A 26,733-nucleotide genomic window follows, 5' to 3' on the forward strand; every position below is an offset into this window, starting at 1 on the left:
GCCGCCGAACTAGCGGCTGGGTGTAGACATACCCTACAAGACCCGGCTTGGGCCCAAGCAGAGGGAGAGATATAGTGGGGAAAGGGGAACACCATACATTCATTTGTATCAGGTGGCTTGGAAAAGAAAAGGAGTCAAACCTATGGGGGAGAGAGGGAGGAAGTTCCCTCCACCTCAGTGGCAAAAGCCACAGGCCTTCCAGTCACAAGACAAGAGTCTCAAAACTCCCTGATTCCACTAAGCACACTGCAATCTGAATTCCTCTCTCCCCCTCAGCTGCCAAGCACTCTGGCTCATAACAACCCTGCATTCATAGTGACCATGCACTTAGGTATTAACACCACTGAGATTTACAAATCACTATTTTAACAGGCATGGGAGAGAATGTATAGAAATAATTTTTCAAAGGATTTTTAAAAAATATAAACAAACTTCACTCCCTTTTCTAAGAATGAGTACTTCTTCATAGCTATATAATCCTTACTCATTTGGTTTGAGTCCTATAATCTCCTAGGGAAATTCAGGAATGGACATCAGTGTGATGAGGGAGTTTAGGAAGGAGAATTTCTAAACAACTGTTTACATTAAGAGCTTTTCTAGCCACTTTTAACATTCAGAATTTTATACATATTTCAAATGTTAATGACAATGTTTCAGGTTTATCATTTGTGTTCCAAGAAAGGTGCAGATACTTACATTTGGCCCTCCTCCATGCATTTTCAAAGCCCTCACTGTAGCAACAAGCACAACCACACTGGGAACTAAGCCAGATGCTCTGCATTTGATGTTAAAGAATTTCTCCATCCCAATGTCAGCACCAAAACCAGCTTCAGTTACTGTTAAGGATAAAGAACTCAGTTAAAGGCAAGGGACGCTTCACTTTATTCTAGTATGCCGCATACTTTTAAAAATGCGACTGCATTCATTTTGCCAGACCTCCAGAGTTCTATTTACATGACTGATTTTGATTATCTTCAACCATTTATTGCTCACAGTAAGTTCTCTTTTTCCTGATAAGTACAATATGTCACCCAAGCGTACTGCATAAAAAAGTTAAGTGAAATATTTTAGTAGCATCCAGTCCTGTGTTACAACTATTTTAGTGTAGTTATGTACATTAAAATACTTTTAAAAAACCAAACAAACCTTCCCTCTATTATTCCCCCTCACATATTTTTACTAGATACAGGTGGACCTGGATCTGAAACCTCTTGAATTTTGGGAACGTTTAATCCAAGTCTGAAATGTGTGGCTCATCTCTAGCTTTTACAGAGCAGACATGCAATTTCAAAATTAAAAGACAGGGTTATTCACAATCATCTGCTCTCAGACAATGTTTAAACAAATACAATACTAAATACCTATAAAATCATATTGATATTGTGCAATTGAACAATGAGAGTAATTAATCATTGGAACAATTTACCAAGGTTCGTGGTGGATTCTCCATCACTGACAATCAGGGCCGGCTTTAGGCCGATTCAGCCGATTTGGCTGAATTGGGCCCCGCGCCAAGAGGGCCCTACGCTGCAGCTGTCCGCCCCGCCCCCAGCTCACTTCCCCCTCCTCCCTTCCCCTGCACGCCCCGTCCCCTCCTCTGATTCGCGGGAAGTCTGAGACGAAGCAGGGGCGGGCCAGCAGCACGAGGTAAGCTGGGGTGGGGGCGGGAGAAGGGCTCCGGGGAGGCGCGGCCCGTTCCCGCAGGCCCCAGCAGGCCAGCGGCTCTGGCCCGGCTTGGCTCCAGCCCGGCCCCTGGGGCCCGGCTCCGGCCCGGTCCCCGCGGCTCGGGTCCCCCCCCCCAGCAAGCCCCGCCCCCAGAAATCGGGCCCCGCTCTTGCTAAAGCCGGCCCTGCTGACCATTCTTAAATCAAGTGGATGTTTCTCTGGATGTTTCTTCTAAAAGATATGCCCTAAGAATTATTTTGGGGAAGTTCTATGGCCTGTGCTATACAGAAGGTCACACTAGATGATCACAATGGTCCGTTCTGGCCTTGGAATCTATGAAATCATTAATCTACGAGTTGAAAATGTCCATATTAGATGAAATAATGATATTGTTGTGACTCTTGAGCCATTTGCACTAGTTTCTTCTCCACTTGCCATATATTCAATTGCTTCAAACCTGATGGGGTGCCAGGTTCCCTGGGATACCCACATCCACAGCAGTCCATAGAGACAGCCACGCTGCATGGGAGCAAGCTAATAAGTTCTGTTCCATTCCCGCCCGTTCCACTACAAATCAGTAATGATTCTGTTCCTTGAGTGCCCTTCCCCTGAACTTCTCCATCATCCAACAGACTCCATTCTTTGGGATCGTCTCTTATCCTTAACTCTTAATAGGGATACAACAGATCTTGAAGTCTCCCAGTGAGACATCAAAGCAACATGCATGACTCTCCATGGCTTCCCAGTTAGTTGTGTCTTGTTGCATTAAAAGCTGGATGGGAATCCCCAGAATTCAGCAGAGGGGGACACCTTTATTTGTTCAGCTATGCATCTATGACTCTTCATCCTCTTAAGTCCTCTTTCCCTTCAAATGCTGAAATACCTAAACTCAGCATTTTACAAGTGAATTGAACCATGTACAATGCGAGAAAAGTTAGGTGTGAACAATACAACTATGGACAGGATGGATTCTCTTATTTTAAAGGCCAAAGAGGGAGAAACACAAAGTCAGGTACGTCAGAGCTTGACTTCTGTGTGAGGAAGGAAACAGGATGCAGTAGAAAAGCTGCTGGGATGAAGGCTACCAACTGCAAAAGAAATAAAATGCAGAATAATGAGAAGATTAAGTAATGTGCCAAACTCTTGTACTTTGAATCCTGTTTGTGCTCAAATAATCAGTACAATCACTTTTATATTATTTCCTGCTTTCAAATCAGTGTGCCAATTAAAACATAAACAAATAGAGGCCAGGGGGACTTAGAGGACAATAGGGGACTTCAAACTGGTTTTAGTTTAATGATTACAAGTTTAAGGAAACCATTTAACCAGCTATTATGAAAAACTATTAACTTAAAAGAACGCAATTATTGCTTTATTTCAGGGTTATAATTTATATTGTGTGTTTTGTCTCCAAAACAAAAGTGCAATCAGCTGTTACACATGAAATGTTAAGGCTTTTCAGCAAGAAATAAATATACAATAAATAACTCCTTGCTACACCATGGTCGTGACAAGTAATGGACAAAACTATGGTTAACAAACAGAAAAATAACGGAAAGTCAATTACAGAGTATGAAGTACAATATCAAATGGTCAGTCAAAATTTGTTTCTGGAAAGGTGACTTACTTACTGTCTGACTTTTTTACAAGTAGAAATTAAAAAATCATAAAAAGCTTATATTTTAAAACTCAGTGAATCTTGCATTAGGATATCCAGTAAAAAACAGGAAATGGTACTCTTTATGAATGTGCTTCTTTCTGAACTAGTTCCAGTCCTCCAAAGGTGGTGAGATGCAGCACAATAGCATGGTTGTCACTTTTCATTCTCTCAGAGGAAATAGTCTAGGTGGCCACTTTCACAGGGTTCACAAGTTTTGTTTTTCAAATAAAATACTCAGGATGGCAGTTTTAAACTAAAGTAAGCTTAGACAGTTTCTAAAAATCATCACAATAGATTATTGGGGCCACTAGTACAAAATGGCACAGTGCAGCTCCTCAACAACACAGGCTACCATGCACACATTACACCTGTTTGTTCTCTACACTTGGCTTCCCATGGAATATTGAATCAATTTGAAGTCTCAACCCCTATCTTCAAAGCTCCCCATGGCCTGGCCCAGGATACCTGAATGACCATCTAAAGCTCCAGGATGAAGAACGTGGTTGACAATTTAGCTCCTCTTGCAGAGTAAAGCTCCTCTATGTGGGAGACAGAACTTTCTCTGGGGATGGTTCGATGCTGTGGAATGAACTCCTTCGGGAACTAAGGACCATCAAAATCCTCACCACTTTCCACTCCAAGTGCAAGGCACATTTCTTTGACCTTGCCTCGTCTAATATAAACAAGTAGCAACAGGCATATTTATTTAATAAAACAAACCAACCTACAAAATAAGACATTCCACTCCCCTGCTTCTCCCTCTGGGAAGATGATGAGAGAAAAACAACACATGACTGAGTGGTAGTCATGTTGCTTAATGCACTACTGAAAGGTGCTCAGATACTATGGTGATGAAAGTGCTATAAGAACCTATATAAAAATAGAACAGAACAGAATTATGGTTTTAGTAAAGGAAACTAAATTAGAGTAATCCCAGATTTTTCATTTTCATTTCTTTCATTTAAGAAAGCCCCTGTTCTTTGTTGTTATTGATTTATTGTAAAACTCCTACAGTTGGATTTATAATAAACATTTGAAAACAGATTTTAGGACAGCGCACATTATAAATGTGTGCAACAGTACTGTCTGAAGCAGCTTTGACCTTTGATTAAATAAAGTTGGTTTGATTAAAAAAACATTTAGAATGTCTATTACTCTATTTTTTAATATCTATACCTCTGACCCCGTAAACAATGAAGCATCTACATACATTTTCCATCACATTACTGACTGCTCACATGTGTAAAGCTTAGTTTTTGTTTTTAATTATTTATTAAATAAAAGTAACAAACCAAGACACACTACGGCACATGTTTCTTCCTCTGGAGAGAGGATGAGAGAACAAACACCACATGACAGAGATTAGTCATGTGGCTTAATGCACTACTAGAAGGTAGTCAGATATTACAGTGTATACAGAATACAATATTATATAGAATTTTGGATTCCTTTTTCAAGAGACCAGAACTCAACAGCCGTTGTAAAAGCTACACTTTTTATTTAGACTTGCTATAATAAGGTTAACATTAAAAGAACATTAGTTGAAATGGTCTATAGCCATTTTAACTGCAGCTCAACTTCTTTGAGACGATATAAGGCTGGATTCTTGTTTGCACTAAGATCTCTTTAAATGTCTCTGTCAGCGTAAATGGACCTCACCCATAACCTGGGTATAAAAGCAATTTACTCCCATATTAAGGCTTCTATACACTTGCAGAAAGGGGCCCTATTGTAAACAAGAATCAATCTATTACTGGAATGCAAACTTTTTCTGCGAATATTTTGTTGCTTAATTCTACTCTAAATTTTATATTGCACCACCAGTAGTATTTGAGGCCTGTTATTAGAGAAAAAAATAAACATATACAATTTAGTAACATAAAGGGCACTGAGATCCTATAGGGATAATATATACCAGGGATTGGCCAAGCCCAAAATAGTGAATTATATGGGACCTTAGACAAGTCACTTAATTTCCTTATACCTTGGTCAATTCAGCTACCAAAACAATTAAAAAGCAAAACACACTTACTCAGGAAAGAGATGCATTACGTAAACAAAACACCGCAGAGGGTTTGGCCAAGGGGAGGGACAAAATCAGAGAAAGCTCAGAAACATGTTGAGACAGGAAAAAGGATAACAACAAGAAAGAGATATTTGTGGGAGAGGTATAAAAGAAACACCAAGGGAAATGATTATTTTCCAACTTTCTACAAAGTAGGTACTTGTCACTGAAGTCTAGAATTCCACTTTAGGGTGGGGATCGGTATGAGCAAACCTCTCTAATGGTTCCCTATCACGATTTATGTCATCACCAGAATCCCTCAATGGAATTATTGCCTGGCTGTGCACAGTTGGGGATATTTTATTTCTTGTACAGTATGAAGGATGTCAGAAAAACCAGAACAAACAGTGTTGTGGTTCCTGCACCTGATCAGATTTCATAGTCATGACCACTTTAGAAAAATAGTAAAGTTTCTTCACCTAAAAATACATTTATCATGCTATCACTAAATATGTAAAACAGTTTAATGTTAAGTGGTGCACACTAATTTAGATTTATGGACTGTAGGAGACCTTACAAAAAGAGCAACATTAGTAATCAGCAAGGCTACAGTGAAATTGTGACATGAAAGCTCATTTATTCCACAATAGAATTTCTTGTAAATTGAGGCTGATTTTAGATGAAACTAACTTCCATCATTTGGAAAAAACTAACATCAGCATTTTCTATCAGCAAATCAAAATCAAAACAAAACATTTGTATTGGAAGTACCAAGTCAGAGACATAGACATGAGGCTAAGTTTCAGGACGCAGAATTGTGAGTCTGAATTCCTGAACAATGCAAAAGGAAATGGAAACTATGAACTGAGAGCTGCCTTTTACTCCTCTGATGTAAACAGATCTGTTCTGGTGCAGCTGTCTGCTGGTAAACTCAGGAAAAGAAGAGTTCAAAGTCACAGGAGCACACGAACTTTGAACGTGGAGCTCAAAGCATGTTAGCTGTAATATACTGATAGATTCTTGTTTAAGTCAAAAGTACCAAGGTGCACAGACGCCAAAATAAACTAGGTTGGATCAGTGATTTATCTAACAGGATACCACATTTTTGTTAGTGCAGCGAGGGATAAATAAACCAGATGTTTGTCCATTTTGACTCTTGCAATTTATCTGACCTGACCCTCCACCCTTATGACTGATTTTGGAATTTAATAAGCTCAAACTTATTCAAAATTTTAAAAGAATGGGGCTTCTCTATTTCTTCCCTTTACTTCAGATTCCAGTCAACTCAGCCAGTACCTCTTCTCTGAAAACCTCTGACACACATACTCCTATTTTCATTCTCCATACGTGTCTAATGTACTACGTTGCAACAAAAGTTTGTGGAGCTAGAAAAGGACATATGGCAGATGTTGCAGCTACTAGCAAGTTAAGGGACATACATTGGGGGATACTCTAATGAACATGAGAAACATTTTTCATTCTGTAAGGAAGTAGGTAGTTGAATTTGCTTTAAAAGATTTAAGCTCCAGTTTCACTGCATGGCCGAGAGAGGCAGAGGTGCACACCAAACTGAGTATTTTATAGTATTTTCCCACTCAGTTTGACTGAACATGTGGTCATTCAGCTCAGCCTCCAAACCACGAGGATGGCTCATCCTTAACTGCAATATCATCAATTGAAAGCTGCCCTATGCTATGGCAGGATGGTCCCTACAGAGCTGAAAGCAGGGATTTCCATAGCGTTGACTGCTAATCCAGACTGCTGGTATTACTGCACTAGCAGCACTACCTTGGAAATTCACTTTCCTATGTCAGTTATTCATGGTTTTGTCTTGCAAAATGTTTTTGACCGAAGTTAAATTTCATTCTGGGAAACTAGATTATATGAAAATGAAATTATTTTACAATATTCTATCTTCAGGGACTGTTTTTTTGTTCTGTGTTTGTACAGCACCTAGCACAATGGGGTCCTGGTCCATGACATGCCACGGTAATACAGAACAACAACAAGCTACCAAAAACTGAATTTCTGATTCCAAATAGTTCACCTCCAAAGGTAAATCTATAGCATGATATTATAGCATCACATTGATATAGGAACTCTGTCTTTAAAAAGTTGCCCTTGAATAGGGAAATGACATAAAAGTCCGAAGAAACTATGAAATCTAGAAAGATGTCTTTAACCCAAACAGCAGAGGTGTTACTTATAGGGCTGGTCAAAAATTTTCTATCAATGCAATTTTTTTGATGGAAATGTGGGTTTTTGAACAATTTTTTTTTGCACAAAATGTTTTTTAAAGGAACATTTTGATTTTTTTTGTTTTTGTTTTTTTACATAAACCAAAAAATGTTGATTCAGATATCCTGGCAGTGTCTCAGGCAGCTGCAGTTTCCTCATATCCCCATCCTCGTCTGTGGGCTGGGCTCCCTAGCCAGATTACATCTCCCATAATGCCCCATGGCATAGGTGCTAAATTTTTCTTTTCCCTGATGGTGCTCCCCCCTGCTCTGCCCCAATTTCCCCCCTTGCTCTGCCTTTTCCTGTCCCGCCCCAAACCCCCACCGTTGCTCCACCTCTTCCTGCCTCCACTCTGCTCCCTCCCCGATACCCCTGCTGCTCTCTGCCCTCCCCCAGCTGCCAAACAGCTATTTGGCAGCGTCTCCATCTGAGCACCCACTATTTCTTTCCATGGGTGCTCCAGCCCCAGAGCACTCACGGAGCTGGCGCCTATGCCCTATGGCCAGAAATACCAATGGTGCGACTGCTTCTCCTCTCTGTGAGATGAGACCGTGGTGCATCATGGGAGATGTAGTCTCAACAGGGAGCCAGGACATAGAATGGGAGCGTAATGCACCTACACTACAATTAACACAAGGCACCACAGCAGCATTTCTGAATCAAAGTATTTACATTTTCAGCTGAAATATTTTGTTTTCTGATTTCTACCAAAAAGCAGAACTTTTCCATTGAAAATTTCACCAAAAACAAAGTTTAAAAAAGTTTTTGTTGAAATTTTCAGATGGTGGTGGAAGAGTGTCAGTTCATTTTCCAACCACCCCTAGCTAGTTGGTTTAAGTGTCTATATCTCTTTCTATCCAATGCTTTCATATGCTATACATATATTTAATAAATTAATTGTCACAATGACTCTGGTGTAAGTAGGTTAGTATTATTATCCCCATTTTACAGATGGAGAAACTGAGACAAAGAAAACTTGACTTATTTATTCAGGCCAGGTAGCAGGATACAGAACTCTGATCTACTGATTTCCATACCACTAAAGACTATGCTTCCTCTTCATTTGATTTACGAGCGACTTTCCAGAAAGACACATTTAATCAATATATAAGTTTAATCTAATTCCTTTGTTTTGTAAAGTCTGAGGATGTACAAGTAGAAATATTCATGCGTAATATGAATTCTGTGTTAAGTACTCCTCATTTGAAAGGATTTCATATTGCTGTATAGATACTGGATTTGAAATTAGTAAAATAAAAAGGACATTACAGATGCTTTGACCATGTTTGTGCAAAAAGCTTCCTTTCTACACCTTGACAGCTCTGATATTTTCTCCTCTTGAAAATATGTGGAGTCACTGTTGTTGCTCCCACTTTCAGAGGTTGTGCACAGTACCAGCCTAGTATGTGCTCAAGTCCCCGTTGGACCAGGCACGAGATCTCAGACATAGGTCTCTGATGCTCGTGCTGTCCTCTACCAATGAGATGGTCCCATTTATATCACTTTAAAATTTATTACTAGAGCTTACACAACAGAAATATTAAAGAGTTGTCGTCATCATCTTGAAATCTAGTCAACTACAAAAAGAACTAGTTTAATGTACCACACATGCCACTGAACGAACCTCTTTTCCAAGTTTTGTGGTTTTACAATCTCACTTTCTTATTTTCTCTGCCCTGGTGTGGTGTAACAGACCCACAAAAACAACGAGGGGAATCTTGCTAATCAGGGCAAACAGAAAAAGTGACTATTTATGAAGTGTTGTTGAATTAATTCATTAATTGAAAAATAGAAAAAAGTTCTCTCTCTTACAGTTTCAGTTGTAATCGTCTCAGGTGTTATTTGTAGCAATAGCAGATAGAAGAATTCAGACAGAAGTGTGATTTTTTTCAAGTCAACTGTGTCCTTTTAATACCTTTGCTAACAGAAAAACACCACTTACATTTTCCTCTAATCTTTCTTTTGCTATGACAGATGACCCTATCTTTAAAAAGAGTGTACTTAATGATGTTACCAAGGTAACTACATATTTTCATTTAGCAAAGAATTATTGTACTGTTTAAAAAACTAAAACCTTTTTACTTTTTACGTGGAGTTGCATGGGACAACAATTAACACAACAGCAGCATCAGTAGATCTCACTGACCAATTTTTGAGGCAAGGTCATTGGCCAGTGCTGTTCATAGCCTTTAAAAGAATTCTGCTGGGATACAGTCTGTAATTTTAGAACTCTCTCTTTTTCCCTTTTAACTATTGCGGTAATGTATTGGATGCTTTAAGCTGAAAAGGGTTTTCTTACAACTAAATTGTGTTTAATTCTGGACACCTCGATACCAGAAATATGTAGATATTTACTTCCATTTGTAAAACCACACCTCTCTAAAGCTCTGGGCACAAGTACAAATTCATGCGACTAAACTCTTTTTCCCGTCAACCTTCACAACTGACCCCTCCAACTGCCTAAGAAAAAAACCTAGGAAAAGAGATAGGCTTTGCAACATGCTTTGAAAAGTCAATCAATATTGGTTCTGAAAAATCAAGGGGGGGGGAGCAGGAAGAGAGATAGAACCGCTTCACTGAAAACCTGTCCTCTCCAAATTCAGCCTGTGGGCTGTTAGCCTGAGCACCTCGTCCAGCCATTGCTTTTGCAGTTTTGTCCATCTCATGAAAATGTTGGGGTGACTGAGGAATGCATTCTGGGTGGAAGCAGAATAAAACTTTAACATGCATCTCTGAATACAATGTATTTTTAATAGCAGTGGAAATACAAGGAAGTGGTAGTGAAGGGAAATGTAGAGTGTGCTGAGTAAGCATATTTTTTGCAACAGCAAGTGGTATCCTTGGAGACTGCCACAAATCATAGAGCAAGAACACAGTATTAAATCAATTAACATCAAGAGTTAGGCAGGGTGTATGTGTGTGTGTGTGTGGGGGGGGGGTTTCAAATGGGCACAATTATCAGAGGGGAAGGCAGACAGAATATCTTACCACTTCCCCTCAATCTGCTTTGGTCATAAAACAAGAAGTGTTTGCACACAGACAGTGGAGCTTGGTGCCCACAGAGAATATAACAGATGTCACTGCAGAGAACAATGTTGAATCAGAATGATCAATGTTTCTATCTTTTGGTCCAATCACTCAGGGCATGCCAAGTATTGAGTCATCAATCACTCCTAGGTAAGGCTACATCATAATGTATGTACCATTCTGGATCTGGTTGCTGTTCATGCTACAATCTCTCTCCCTGCGATGCGGTTTACAGACCCCAAACAAAGGCTAAGGGAGTGAAGGAGCAGTACTAGCCCAAGAGGGTCCCCACACCTCAGCAGCTGCAGAGCATGCTCCAAATGGAGGATCTGCTTAAAAGGGGACTCTGACAGTGGATAAGACCCAACTGGGAAGCCAAGGGCCTGATCCTTTTCCGTCCCCTGCTCCCTGCCAAGGGAGAATAACCGGAAACTGAGAAGTGGGCTGGGGAATACCCATCTGACTGCTGAGACTCAGTGGGAACCCTCTGCTGGGGGTGGGGAGAGTGCAGCAACCACATACTAAACTGAAGAGAGAGCGGGGAGGTAGAAAGTGGTCTAGGGGAGGCTGGTCTGATGCATCAGGAAGAGGCAACTCTGAGACACTGCTCGCTTCCCCCTTGATCCCTGAGCAGTGATCCAGTGGAGAGGAAGGGCGGGGGTCCCTGTACCTTCCCCCTCGCCCCTACCATCAGGGAGAACTCTGGGAGCACCAGGGAATGACAGACTCCAGCTTGGCTGCAGGGCCCACAGACTGCCTGGAAAAGTGACCCTAGGACTTTGGGGACTATTGAGCCACAGCCTGATCACTGGTCTCCGAGGGAAGCCTGCTTCAATCCCCCACATTCTTCACTAAGACAAAAACGTGGGAAGGGATAGTTCCCTCAACCCCACTCTTCCCCATAATGCAGGTTAGTGCCAATTCATTATGGGCAGGGACAGTGCTCTTCACCATGATTTAAACATAACTTCTTTACTGTACATGTCTGGTGAAACTATTAAAATGGAAAGTAGCTTCTAGTTATTTTCATTCATATTTAATTTTAGCTGGAGGGTATCTTCTCTTTGTGAACTGATTACAGAGAAGTTACCAGGAATGGTATTTTTGACAAAGTTGCTGAGCTGTGTTTTGTGAATTTGTGAAAAGGGACATCTCCCAGTTATTACCTGCAGGAGGAACAGTATTTCACTGTATTAGCTACATGTCTCAGTGGGGAAAAAATGTTGAAATGTATGACACAGTCTATAAATTACTCTTCGAGATTATGCAGGGAGCCTAGAAAGAGAGCGGTTTGCTGGTGAGAGTCTACAAAGAGGATAATAAATGTTTCAAACTCATGGAGAAGTTAATATCAACAAATAACATGCCTTTCCATAAACTGTTGAAGAAGAAAAAGTACCAGTTCATGGCAGTAATAGTTAAAGAAAAAAAGAAATCTTCTCATGAGGCAGGAATATGCAACATAAGTCAAAGAACAATAATTGGTAACTTACACCCGTGACACTGCAAAAATCAGAGCGGGGTACCTAGAGGCACGAAAAACACAGAGGAGCCTTGATCGGCTGATTCTAGAAACTTCCAAGACTGCCCATGAACTTTGCTAGTGGGAATCCCACCTACGTCTTTTATGTCTATGTCTGGCTAGCGGGGTTAGTCCTCTGATTAGAAGCTGTCTGGTAAATTTTTCAAATCCTAGCATTCAGGATACAGACACAAACTACTGGGTCTACAGCCTGCATCATAAAATTACTGAAATGACACTAACATACTTTTATTTTTTTACTTGGTATTCTCAGGAAAGGAAGAAGGATTCAGCTGCTGAAAATCACTGTGAGAAAGTAGTTCCACTTGCAGAGCTGCACTTATCATAGAACAGAATCACAATTGATGGGTAAAATGAAACCACTTGGGTCATGCAGTCCCCAATTCCTAAAGAGAGCAGGATTGTAACATTTCCCACTAAGATTTTTAGCTAACTCAGCTAGATTACAAGCCAATTTATCTCACTCTCCTCCTGGTTAAGCCATTTGTCTAATAACTAATGTGAATTTCTCCATTTTCCATTTAAGACCATCACACTTCATTTAGCCAACTCAGCAAGAGAAGTCCCTTTGCAACCTTCTATTAATAATCACTCAAATATCTGTACAGTATTCACATCCTCCCTTATTCACCTTTGCCTAAAGTTACAGTTATATTACATACATTTCTTTCACACACTCTTCATTTATATCCTTTATCATTTTAGGTGCCCTTCTCTGAACTTCAACTTTTTGTTGAAGCATCCTTCCACTAATGTTGTAACGAAGGGACCCAAATTGCATGCTGGATTCCAAATTGGCTGCAGTAAAAACTGAACCTGCAACCTCTGATTTATGAAACTATTTACTCAGCCCTCTGAGAGCTCTTCTTGTGATATGGGGATTGATGCAGGATCCTCATGCATGAAAAGCATCTGCACTGTTCCTGAGCTACATTCCCACTCTGAACTTATAACCAGAGCTTAAATTGAAGGCACTTTAGAAGCATGAACTCATCATGCTTTTGCAGGGGAACAAAGGGCATGTCTACACTGCCCCACAGTTTGGCCTATGGGAGTGTGAATAGCAGCTGCACTGTAACTCCCCCATGTTGATGCAGCAGTCATGAAGTAAGGTTCCTATTTCGCATTAATATAGACCTGTTTGAAGAGGACTGCATTAATTTAAACTATAGGAACCTTTTAGTTAAGGGACACGCAGAATTGTGACATGAAAGCTCATTTATTCCACAATAGAATTTCTTGTAAATTGAGGCTGATTTTAGATGAAACTAACTTCCCTTCCATCAGCATTTTCTATCAGCAAATCAAAATCAAAACAAAACATTTGTATTGGAAGTACCAAGTCAGAGACATAGACATGAGGCTAAGTTTCAGGACGTTTCAGGATGTTTGTCAACTTCAATCAAGTTATCAACATAGCAAATCAAGTATTAAATAGGGCTAAAAAGTAAGACATACAATCCAATGAAGGAAGACAGATAAGTTCGCCCAAAGTTTAAAAGTTGTAGCACGCATGTGCTCTTAATGTGTATGAATCTAATCCATCTTTTCTATCACCAAGTTAAGTAAATACAAAAGTTATAAAAAAAAAATAAAATGAAAAAAAAAAAAAAAAAAAAAAACAAGAATGAAAAATAAGGCCATTAGAGTAACAATCCCACCATAATTCACTATTTTAACCATACTTTCAATAGATGTCTTTTCCACTCCTGTAGGGTGGGCAACTCAGTTCAATACAATTTTATATAATGAAAGAACAGTCCTTAGTTAGTCACTTTCAAATGTAAACACCCAACCTTCAAAACCATACACCAATTTGCTCAATTCTGCTATTCTCCAGGACTGGTTTAGCCATACTATGTGTACTGCAGAGGTTCCATGGTCTCTTCCGTTTTAGACCTGTCAGAGCCACATTCTATCTAGAATTTATTAAATGTTGATTTGGAATGTGCTAGAAATGTTACCTAATATGGTTTCAGTGAGCTCCCAATGTTTCTACAGAAAACTACTTTCTACCAGTCTACCTGGATTGAGCAGCAGCATTGCTAGGACGGATGTACTACTGAGCCTAGCTCACTAAATCAACAGAACAGCAACTATGTTTTGTTAGTAGAGTCTAGTTTTGTCAGCATGAGATACATTCTACAGTGTATGTTTTTCAGTATAATACAGTGCCAATGACCAAATGCTGTAACCAAATCTCCAGTTTGAAGTCCATATAGTTATTGGCTGGTCATTGCTTTGTCTTTTCTCTCAATCACACTGAGTCAGGGAACTTTTCTTGACATTGATAACAAAGCTGTGCACCTGCAGGAGATTGAGCATCAAGGACGTGGCTCTGTGCACTGGTGCGGGGGATGGACCTCTGATGAACTTATTTTCCAAGAAAGCATACTACAGGCAGATACACTGCAACATGAGTCGGGCTATGATGACCAGCATCATCTTTGTAAAGACCTTTGGCGCTGAGAAGAGGCCCAAAGGAAACATCCAGTATCAATAATAATTCTTGCTGTAAGCAAACCTTAGAAATCTGCAGTAGCATGTTCAGACAGGAATATAGAGATATGCATCCACTAGATCCCGTGAAGTCAGAAAAATCCACCTGGGACAGGGACAACATCATAGAAGGCTAGGTCTCCATCCAAAACCTCATTTTCTTCACCCACTCATTGAGTCTTTTGAAATATAAGATGCCTTGGAATACCCCCGTGTGCTTCTGAACAATGAAGAAGATGGAGTAGAACCCCGAGAATATTTCTTCTGAGGGAATGCTATTACTCCCACATCTAAAAGATGAGATATCTTGGTCTGGATCAGATTGTGCCTTACAGGGTTGTTGGAGATAGCGGACATGATAAAGAATGGACTGGGGTGAAGCCCGTAACTTGAGGGATTATCCCTAATTATCTTCCTGACCCACTTGTCCATGGACAATGCAACCCATTCCTCCAGGAAGTGGAAAATTCGGCACTCTAGCTTCACTGCTGGGTAGAGGCCTATGAGGTCTTTGTCATAAAAAGTCTTTGGGAGGGGTGGGGTTCCCTCTAGTTCCCCATCCTCCCCCCGAACCTCAGTTCCATTGCTTTTCTTTGGAGAATCTGCTGTATCTCAGTGAGGATGACGATGAAAAGAGCATCTCTGTCTGAAGTCTGGTCTGTCCTCTCTCCTAAAGGCACTAAGTGGCATCAAGAGAGACTGATTGGATATTGCCTCACTGTTCATCACTTCTTTGTCTAGCTTCTCCCCAAAAAGGAGAGCACAGAACCTGCTTTGAGTGGGTATCCACCTTGCAGGGTTGGAGCCATAGGTGGCTCCTGGTTACTGAGCTGGAAGCCCTGGCTCTAGTTGAGAATGTTATTGCATCCATTGAGCTACAAATGCTGTGGCCAGGAAAACTTTATTTAAAATAGAGTCGAAGTCAGGGTGATCTCTACCCTTTAGGGCCCTGAGATCTTCCAGCCAGGAGAGAGATGCCCTTGCAAAGCAGGTAGCTGCTAGGGATGGCCTGAGAGTGGCTGAGTAGGCCTCAAAGTCTTTTTTGAGAGTGGCCACCATCTTTCTATCCATGAGGTCCTTAGGGTAGAACTTCCATTCTGAATGGATAACCGTATCTCTTGCTAGGGGCGCTACAGTGGCATCAACCTTCAGTACCTCCTGCAGGAGGGTCCCATGCTCTTGAATCTTACGGAACTTAAGGTCTTTTTTTCTTTGTTTGTTTTGTTAATGTGCTTGCCCTTATCAAGCTTATCCCACTCATCCCCAATCAATTCCTTTTGCACTTTTTCTTTCTCTTTCCTTTCTTTGATCTCTTAACTTTTTTGCATGCTTTGTGAGCGTATGAGTTCTGTTGTTGCTTTGTTGAGGCCTTTTGCAGCTAGTCTTCCTTCAGGCTTGAAGCCTTCTCGGGACATCTCTCTGAGTCCTCTCCTGCTGGGTCCCGTTCCCCCAGGGAGTGGGGAGGGGATATGATGTCACAGCCCCCGGGCTGAATTGTGAAGGAGGGGACTGTTTATGAGCCCTGCTTCTTTTTCCCTGCTTCATCTTTAGAGGCCCCTTCTGCTCCCCTCAGAGACTCCTGTTCCCTTTTTCTCATCTTGGGAGTCACAGTCACTCTGGTGGGTAGGGGACCCAACACGTCTGTCCAATTCAGAGCCCTGGGACCTAACGGAGTTAGGGACAGAAGGCTCGGCACAACTGACTATCTGCCAAGCCCAGGAAGTCTGTCTCACAAATGGAACACCATTTAAATTTTGTTCTGTGCTTTTTAAATTGCTCTGCCACGCCTGAGGTGTGCAGAGGAGCCAGCATGGAGACAAGACAATGGAGGCTTGACTCAGGGAGGAGGAACGGGTTAGAGAGGGAGAACAATCCTCACCATGGCCCCCAAAATAGCCAAGAACTCATGGAAATGGAGAAATTAGGCAACAGCAACAAAACTACTGTACACACACTGCCCTGGAGGCAGAGAATTTGGCAGCAAGCAGGAGCAAAGGGGGCATGCCTAGAGTATGTAGCACTGAGAATTTGATCAGCCACTGTGAACTGCAGAGAGCAGGGGAGCAGCTCAGACGTCCACAACTGTTGGAGATACTGGGCTGCAGAATTAAGGAAAGATATGCACAGGTGATATAAACAATGTTTTAAATCACATCTGAAGGGCAGTCAAGGACCTGTAAAGTTGTTCTGACTACAGTAATAACTTACTGCATATACAGTATCACTGTGCCACATTATTAGATTAAGAAATCTCCCTCCACCCCCCACAAAAGAAGGAATTTTGTTAGCACAATAGAATGCTGTCGAGGCACTACATTTTCTCCACTGTGAAAATAAGCAGAATTGAAGAAGTTAGAGATGGAATGTTATAAATCAAGGGAACCAGAAGCTGGGAAAATCTTAAAAATTAAAATTCTCCGCAGGGCCACTGCATGGAACCTTTTCAGTGACATCAAGCAACAAAAAACAAAAACAAATAAAAATAAGATCCGTTAACTCAACATGCAAATTTAATACATCACATGTCTTATTGGAGTCAAAAGAAGTTTAGCCAAAGCATTTAGGCTTTATTTCCTTTTTTAGAAAAAGATTACTACTGAGACAATACTTGAAAGTATTTTACAATGTAAAAAAAATCTACTGGAGATTATTCATTTAGTACATTAAACACATACACACTGTTTTTATAAGGTGGTTTGTAAACTTTTGTTACACAGTGTCTGTTTTGAGTGTATATAAAAAGGATACCCTTTTGAAATACAACTGCATATGTACTGAATCGATCACTAAGAAGCTAGCATCACTAGTTTGTTTATTCTAACAAGAATTCGAGTGCAATATAAAGAAAGTCAATTATTTAGACAGCTTATAAAACTTTACTGCTTCTACTTAGGTTTACACCAGTAAAAATGTCTGCCAAAGTCTTTCCAATTATGCTAAGTGCGTCAGCTAAGAGCAATAACCAAAAAAAAAAAAAATCTTTTCTGAAGGGGAAAAAACCATTATGGATCACAGTAAATCCCCTCTTCCCCTGCCCAAAGCACCTCTCAAATTACACTGGGAATAACAAAATTGTATTCTATTCATTCTAATGCTGGGGTCCTTCTGTACAGAATGAGGGAACCAGTTCAGGACAAACTGCTTGGACGAGCAAGCAATTATCCAAACCGTAGCCCAAAGAGTTCAGGATCAATTTATTTTACCTTTTAAAAAACATATTCACTTTACTCTCAACTCCCTGATTTACAACAGACCTCATCCTTAGCTGAAACTCATCCCAGAGTTTCAAGAGATGTGGCAATCTGTTAGGACACTTATGTTTTCTATTCCCCCAGTGGACCACAGGTAATACAACTTATATAGAAAAGCAGTGGAGAGTCAGGAAAAGAAAAGGATTTGACTGGTTTATGACAACAGAGGGCAGTAATGGGACAGAACTAGTAGAGAAAGGGAATGGTAGACCAAAAAAAAAGAAAAGGGAAACCATGAGAACGTTATCAGTGCAGAATGCAGCTGACTGCTTGCTTATGGTTAGATTGTGTAACATTTGCTCACATTAGTGAGCACTTACATAAGTAATTTCACAAGGGACTTGCCAACATGAGCACCAACCGAGTTGTGAGAGAGTGGCCAGCTGCATTCTACATTGCTGAGGTTCTCAAGGTCTTTTCTTTTTGGTGTCTCCTTTCCAGGCCGGCTCCAGCTTTTTTACCGCCCCAAGCGGCGAAGTGGGCGGGGGGGGGGGGGGAAGAGAGGAGAGGAGGCGGAGGGGGAAAAAAAATAAAAAAAAAAGATAAAGCCACGATCAGCAGCACTTCGGCAGCAGCTCTACCACGCCGCTTCATTCTTCGGCGGCAATTCAGCGGCGGACCCTTTCCCTTCCTCAATGGGATCACTGGTTTAAACATTCATAAGTATATACAAGGGTTGCAAAACCTAGCCCTTTAGTAGCTTTTCTTAGGCAGAACCTTCCAATTAATTTCTTGAAATGATTCAATTCAAGAAAAATCTTAACTTGTCTTGTATTCTATTGAGACATTTGAGATCGGTTCATACACTCAAGCTAATCACAATGAGATTTCAGCTTATTTGGGTTGAAGGGAGGGTTTTCTTAGTGAGTGTCTGTTGACTTTGAAACCTACGCTGTCCTTTGGTCTGAGAAAGTCTGAATTCTCAAATTTCAGGGCATGATGTATGGACTATCTATACATACACATTTACATGAGGTGATGGTTTATGGGGCTTCAAGGTTTTTTTCAGGGAGGAAATACTTTGAGCCCTATAGTTAACACTGAGGCAATTTAGGATGTTAATGTATGTATTTTTATTTATTTATATACATGAAACTACAGATTCTAAAAATATTTTACAAAGCAAGCCATAAAGCTTTGATAACAAACATTTGAGTTCTGCTCAATACCAACCTACTATAATCTGAAGACAAAAGCTTTGGTATTCAACTTGAGCAAAGAAACATTAAACAAGTAATATAACTATGTAGTTTCTAGATTTACATTTAAAAACATATAGTTGAACCATCAAGAATTCATTGAATGGGCTTTCTACAATCACTGTTTGAAGTTCCTCTTCTCCAGTTTGGCTTGCCCCACCCTTCCAATTAAAATGACTCTCTAATGACTTATTCCTGGCCAAAGCTCAGAACCAGTGCTCTCTCTCTTCATCTTCCTTGACTCTTGGCTGCCTTTGATGCTGTTGGTTCTTCCTGAAATCTTGTCCTGATCTTCTCTCATGATTCTCCTACTTCTCTAATTGCTCCTTCAGTATGTCATTCAGATGATCCTCCCACAGAGGTCTGTCCTCGGTCCCCTTCTTTTCTCTCTCTACACCTTTATCTATGGGTATGCTCATCTGCAAACACTAATTTAACGAAACTATCATGCTATACTGATGACTCTCAGACCTGCCTCTTTGCTCCAGACCTGTCTGACGATCCAAACTAAAATCTTGGCCTCTGTCTCTGGCATCAAATTGTGGATGTTCACTATCAGCTTAATGTCAGTGTGGCTAAAATAGAACTCAATCTCTCCGCTCCCTTCCTTTCTCAGTCACCAAGAAGAAACCACCATCCGCTCCTCACTCAGTCCCATAACTGGGGGATACCTTCAACCCATCCCTCTTTCTAAATCCTCATATCCAGGCTGTATCTAAATCTTGCAGACTCTTATTGAATAATATCTCTAAGGTACGGCTTTTCAATTTCATCCACACCGTGAAAACTCCAGCCTTAGGCCTGGTCTACACTACGAGTTTAGATCGACTTTAGCAGCGTTAAATCGAATTAAGCCTGGACATGTCCACACGACGAAGCCCTTTCTTTCGACTTAAAGGGCCCTTTAAACCGGTTTCTTTACTCCACCTCCGACGAGGGGATTAGTGCTAAAATTGGCCTTTGAGGGTCGGATTTGGGGTAGAGTGGACGGAATTCGACGTTATTGGCCTCCGGGAGCTATCCCACAGTGCTTCATTGTGACCGCTCTGAACAGGACTCTCAACTCAGATGCACTGACCAGGTAGACAGGAAAAGCCCCGCGAACTTTTGAATTTCATTTCCTGTTTGCCCAGCGTGGAGAGCACAGGTGACCACGCAGAGCTCATCAATACTCACCATGATGGAGTCCCAGGATCGCAAAAGAGCTCCAGCATGGACAGAACGGGAGGTACGGGATCTGCTCGCCATATGGGGAGACGAATCAGTGCTAGCTGAACTCCGTAGCAGTAAACGAAATGGCAAAATATTAGAAAAGGTCTCAAAGGCCATGAAGGACAGAGGCCATAACAGGGACGCACAGCAGTGCCGTGTGAAAATTAAGGAGCTAAGGCAAGCCTACCACAAAGCCAGAGAGGCAAATGGAAGGTCCGTGGCAGAGCCGCAAACATGCCGCTTCTACGCGGAGCTGCATGCGATGCTAAGGGGTGCAGCCACCACTACCCCAACCGTGTGCTTTGACTCTGTCAATGGAGAAACACGCAACAGGGAAGCGGGTTCGGGGTATGAGGAAGATGATGATGAAGACAATGAGGAGAAACCGGTTTCCCCAACAGCCAGGATATGTTTATCACCCTGGACCTGGAACCAATAACACCCAAACTCACCCAAGGCGTGCTCCCAGACCCTGAGGGCACACAAGGGACCTCTGGTGAGTGTACCTTTGTAAATATTACACATGGTTTAAAAGCAAGCGTGTTTAATGATTAATTTGCCCTGGCAATCGCGGCCAGTACAGCTACTGGAAAAGTCTATTAATGTGTATGGGGATGGAGCGGAAATCCTCCAGGGACATCTCCAGAAAGCTCTCCTTCATGTACTCCCAAAGCCTTTGCAAAAGGTTTCTGGGGAGGGCGGCCTTATCCCATCGGCCATGGTAGGTCACTTTACCACGCCAGGCCAGTAGCACGTAGTCTGGAATCATTGCATAACAAAGCATGGCAGCGTATGGTCCCGGTGTTTGCTGGCATGCAGACAACATACATTCCTTATCTCTCTTTGTTATCCTCAGGAGAGTGATATCATTCACGTTCAACTGGTTGAAATGGGGTGATTTTATTAAGGGGACATTCAGAGGTGCCCATTCCTGCTCAGCTGAACAGAAATGTTCCCCGCTGTTAGCCACGCGGTGTGGGGGAGGGGTGAAGTGATCATCCCAGAGAATTGGGTGTGTGTGTGTGTGTGGGGGGGGGGGGGTAGTTGGGTTTGTGCTGCATGTTAACCCGGAAACCCCAGCCCTTCCTTTTACATTGCAAACCCATTTTAAATGGACAACCCAATGGGTCCTTGGTATGGGAAATGAGGGCGCTGCTGTTTGAAACCATTCCCACATGTTATGAAGGTTAAGAAATCCAAAAGACTGTGGCTTACCATGGCTGCCTGCAAGCCGAATTCTGTTGCCTGGCACTGCATGACTGATCTCTTACACTAAACCGGCAGACCCTCAATATAAGAGGAAAAATGCGACCTTGTAACAAAAGCACAGGTGTTGTGTAATGTGAACAGCAACATTTAACGTAAAAGAGTGTACCCACTGTTCTCTAAAATGTGTCTTTTTTAACCACCTCTCCCTTCTCCTCCACCAGCTGCAAATGTTTCTCCTTCGCAGAGGCTAGCGAAGATTAGAAGGAGAAAATGGCGGACTCGGGATGATATGTTCACGGAGCTCCAGATGTCCTCCCACGCTGAAAGAGCACAGCACAATGCGTGGAGGCAGTCAATGTCAGAGTGCAAAAAAGCACAATATGAACGAGAGGAGAGGTGGCGGGATGAGTCGCGGGCTGAACAGAGCAAGTGGCGGGCTAAAGATGATAGGTGGCATCAGCTTGCAGACATAAGGCAAGAGTCGATGCTCCGGCTGCTGGAGCATCAAACTGATATGCTCCAGCGTACGGTTGAGCTGCAGGAAAGGCAGCAGGAGCAGAGACCGCCACTACAGCCCCTGTGTAACTAACAGCCCTCCTCCCCAAGTCCCATTGCCTCCTCACCCAGACGCCCAAGAACACGGTGGGGGGGCCTCCGGCCATCCAGTCACTCCACCCCAGATGATTGCCCGAGCATCGGAAGGCTGGCCTTCAATAAGTGTTAAAGTTTTAAAGTTTTAAACTGCAGTGTGTCCTTTTCCTTCCCTCCTCCCGCACCCATCCCGGGCTACCTTGGCAATTATCCCCCTAGTTGTGTGATGAATTAATAAAGAATGCATGAATGAGAAGTAACAATGACTTTATTGCCTCTGCAAGCGGTGCTCGAAGGGGGGAGGGGAGGGTGGGGTTTTTGGTTTACAGGGAAGTAGAGTAAACCAGGGAGGGCGGGGAGGGGCAGAGGGTTCATCAAGGAGAAACAAACAGAAGTTTCACACCGTAGCCTGACCAGTCACAAAACTGGTTTTCAAAGCTTCTCTGATGCGCACCGCGCCCTGCTGTACTCTAACCGCCCTGATGACTGGCTGCGCGTAATCAGTGGCCAGGCGATTTGCCTCAACCTCCCACCCCGCCATAAATGTCTCCCCCTTACTCTCACAGATATTGTGGAGCGCACAGCAAGCAGCAATAACAATGGGGATATTGGTTTAGCTGAGGTCTATCCAAGTCAGTAAGCTCCGCCAGCGTGCTTTTAAACGTCGAAATGGACGTTCCACCACCATTCAGCACTTGCTCAGCCTATTTAGTTAAACAGGTCCTGACTACTGTCCAGGCTGCCTGTGTACGGCTTCATGAGCCATGGCATTAAGGGGTAGGCTGGGTCCCCAAGGGTCACGATAGGCATTTCAACATCCCCAACGGTTACTTTCTGGTCCGGGAAGAAAGTCCCTTCCTCCAGCTTTCGAAACAGAGCAGAGTGCCTGAAGACGCGAGCATCATGTACCTTTCCCGGCCATCCCACGTTGATGTTGGTGAAACGTCCCTTGTGATCCACCAGGGCTTGCAGCAGCATTGAAAAGTACCCCTTGCGGTTTATGTACTCGGTGGCTTGGTGCTCTGGTGCCAAGATAGGGATATGGGTTCTGTCTATCGCCACACCACAGTTTGGGAATCCCATTGCAGCAAAGCCATCCACTATGACCTGTATGTTTCCCAGAGTCACTACCCTTGATATCACCAGGTCTTTCATTGCCCTGGCAACTTGGATCACAGCAGCCCCCACAGTAGATTTGCTCACTCCAAATTGATTCCCGACTGACCAGTAGCTGTCTGGCGTTGCAAGCTTCCACAGGGCTATTGCCACTCACTTCTCAACTGTGAGGGCTGCTCTCATCTTGATATTCTGGCACTTCAGGGCAGGGGAAAACAAGTCACAAAATTCCATGAAAGTGCCCTTACGCATGCGAAAGTTTCGCAGCCACTGGGAATCGTCGCACACCTGCAACACGATGCGGTCCCACCAGTCTGTGCTTGTTTCCTGGGCCCAGAATCGTCGTTCCACGCCATGAACCTGCCCCAGTAACACCATGATTTGCACATTGCTGGGGCTTGTACTTTGTGAGAGGTCTATGTCCATGTCAATTTCCTCATCACTCTTGTCGACGCGCTGCAATCGCCTCCTCGCCTGGTTTTGCTTTGGCATGTTCTGGCTCTGCATATACTCCAGGACAATGCGCGTGATGTTCATAGTTCTCATAATTGCCGCGGTGATCTGAGCGGGCTCCACGATCCCAGTGCTATGGCGTCTGGTCTGAAAAAAGGCATGAAACTAGTGTCTGACAGAGGGAGGGAGGGGCGACTGACGACATGGTGTACAGGTACAGGGAATTAAAATCAACAAAGGTGGCTGTGCATCAGGGAGAAACAAACAACTGTCACACAGAATGGCCACCCTAAAGATTGAACTCAAAACCCCGGGTTTAGCAGGCCGTTGATTTCACGGAGGGAGGGGGAAGCAAATGAATAGAGAACAAATCTGGTCCATCTATTTTTTACATCTTAAGCTGGCAGCAGACGGTGCAGCATGACTGATAGCCATCGGCATCTTCTGGGTGCTTGGCAGAAAATGATGTACTACGACTGATAGCCATCATCGTCAAGAATCAGATGCCCAGAGTGGAAAGTTTGGTGCATATTTCTTAGAGAAATCTGCTGAAGAACTTTCCCGGGTGCCTCTGATTGAACTCACTGAGGAGTACGACGACGATGGATACCAGTCGTAATACACCATCCACTGCCAAAAGGCAAGGAGCTGCTGCTGTGTAGCAATGCAGCCCCACGTCTGCCAGCACCTAGATAGCCGATGCCGGCTACCAGTCATACTGCACCGTCTACTGCCAAAAGGCAATTAGCTGCTGCTGTGTAGCAATGCAGTACCACATCTACCAGCACCCAGATGACATATGGTGACAGTGAGCTGAGCGGGTTCCATGCTTGCTGTGGTATGTTGTCTGCACAGGTAACCCAGGTAAAAAGGCGCGAATTGTCTGCCGTTGCTCTGATGGAGGGGGAGGGGCCTGACGACATGTACCCAGAACCCCCCGTGACACTGTTTTGCATCATCAGGCACTGGGATCTCAACCCAGAATTCCAATGGGCGGCGGAGACTGCGGGAAATGTGGGATAGCTACCCACAGTGCAACGCTCCGGAAGTCGACGCTAGCCTCGGTACTGTGGACGCGGTCCGCCGACTTCATGCACTTAGAGCATTTTATGTGGGGACACACACAATCGACTGTATAAAACCGATATCTATAAAACCGGCTTCTATAAATTCGACCTAATTTCGTAGTGTAGACATATCCTAAGTGTTCATTCTATGTCTTGATTACTACAACATCCTATTCTCTGGCCTTCACAAATGCAATCCTGTCCCTCTTTTATCCAATCAAAACACTGCTGCAAAAGACAGTTTTCCTAGCTTGTCACTTTGACCATGTCAAAGTGCTATTGAGTTGTAAGTTTGTCTACTGTACTGCTCCAGGTCAGTTATGGCATCTAAGATTTTATATAAATAATAGTGTTTCTTTAGAATGGTTACTGTAAGTAGCAAATACTCTCATTTACATATTTGAAAAAAAATACTAAAAAGATAATCTTCAAAGTGCCAGTGAGAAATCATGAGGGAGAGAAAGGTATTTTGTACTCTCCGCACAAATGTTTGACAGCAGATTCAAGATACAGCTTTATTAATTGCTAGTTTTTTAAACTTGAGTGGAAGCACAATTATGAAGAAAAATGACAAATATGGGTACAATAAATAAGTAAGAAAGGTTCCCTAGAATGAGGGAGCTTATCCTCAAGGAGGTCAGAGCCTCAGTTGGTCTATGGATCTATGCCAGTTTACCCCAGCTGAGGACTGGCCCCCATTATTGACTAGCTTTTTTGGATCAGGCCCGAGTATGGAACTACTCCTAGAGCACATGCCTGAGAGAACTGGGGAAAACGGAAATCTGAAAAACACTGTAACCGAATACAAATAAAGACATCATATTTCCTGAACCACAGCATGTGACATACAAACTAGGCTCACAATTTCTCTCCCTGCCACACCAGCTGTCCACTTTGTTTAATCATAAATTTAAACCACAAGGAAATGATTTAGAATTGATTTAAGAAATCAATTCAAGCAAGCTTTCATATAAAAGGAAAATGAAGACCAAGGAAGGGACTGTCCATTGCTGACACACAGGATAAAGAGGCATGTGAGAGGCTGCAAAGGTCTGAAACACAATGTGTAAAGATCAGTATCGCAGACCTGCCAGGAAGCATGAACTTATGGGAATCGTTAGTTTGGTTACTTCTCCTTCTACAGTTAAGCTAATTTTGACTAAAAAGCTCAAGATATACACCAGTGCAGTACAGAAATTGGAAACAAACTGTCAAGTGGTTGGGCGTGCCTCTCCAGAGTTGTCTACAGTGGTTCATTAGAACAACACTAAATTATAAACTCCTGTTGACAGCAACGACAAGAGGAATTTGTAGATAAATGGTGCACAGAGCCAGGGATGAAGCAGTGAGAAGATTTGACAATGCAAACCAATGAAGAACTAGATGCTGATTGGCGTATCAGAGATATAGATGCAAAAGAAAAGCTCTAAAAGAAAGACATTTAGAAATAGACTAGACAAAGCACATAAGGTTACACTATACAGAACAATCCTGTCCTGGGGAAGTTACCTAAAACGCGTACTCTATATGTCTCTATGATTACCCATATGAGTCTTCAGTTCACTTGAATGACTCACATATTAAACTCCCAAGCAGAGATAGTTTGACAAATCCAGGATTTCACAATAAAGAGACCCGACTTCAGCTCTGGTTATACTTTGATCCAAGAGTAAAAGTTAAAATGATACATATGGACTTAACTTTAAATCAACCTTTAAAAAAAAAAATTCCAAAAGTACAGCACAGCACCATGCATTTCCAACTCATTTGTAGAATAAATAACTGGTAATAGAAATGGAAGACAGAATTTACCCTGAACTTCTGAAAAAGCTTCATTTGCAAAACCTTTATCTTTGATTTAAAAAATGGAAATCCATCAAAATGGATTAACAATCTATTTTAGAGGTAAAATACAGTAGAATATTAACTCCTGCGGGTGAAGAGTAATAATAAATGGGGTACTGAGGACACTTTTGTTTATCTTTTTACAATGACAGA

The 26,733-nt window shown here is 42.3% G+C and overlaps 1 protein-coding gene across 2 annotated transcripts in view; it reads right to left on the reverse strand.

Moving 5' to 3' along the window:
- The window catches only part of MTHFD1L (methylenetetrahydrofolate dehydrogenase (NADP+ dependent) 1 like), a 240,469-nt gene that overhangs the window by 103,955 nt on the left and 109,781 nt on the right, over window positions 1–26,733 (reverse strand). For both annotated transcript variants that reach the window (XM_054023202.1, XM_054023203.1), the window contains exon 21: window positions 697–836. In XM_054023202.1, the coding sequence (XP_053879177.1) occupies window positions 697–836 (140 nt within the window). The remainder of the gene's footprint in view (window positions 1–696; window positions 837–26,733) is intronic.

This window comes from Malaclemys terrapin, chromosome 3 (genome assembly GCF_027887155.1).
Source record: "Malaclemys terrapin pileata isolate rMalTer1 chromosome 3, rMalTer1.hap1, whole genome shotgun sequence".
Lineage (NCBI taxonomy): Eukaryota > Metazoa > Chordata > Testudines > Emydidae > Malaclemys > Malaclemys terrapin.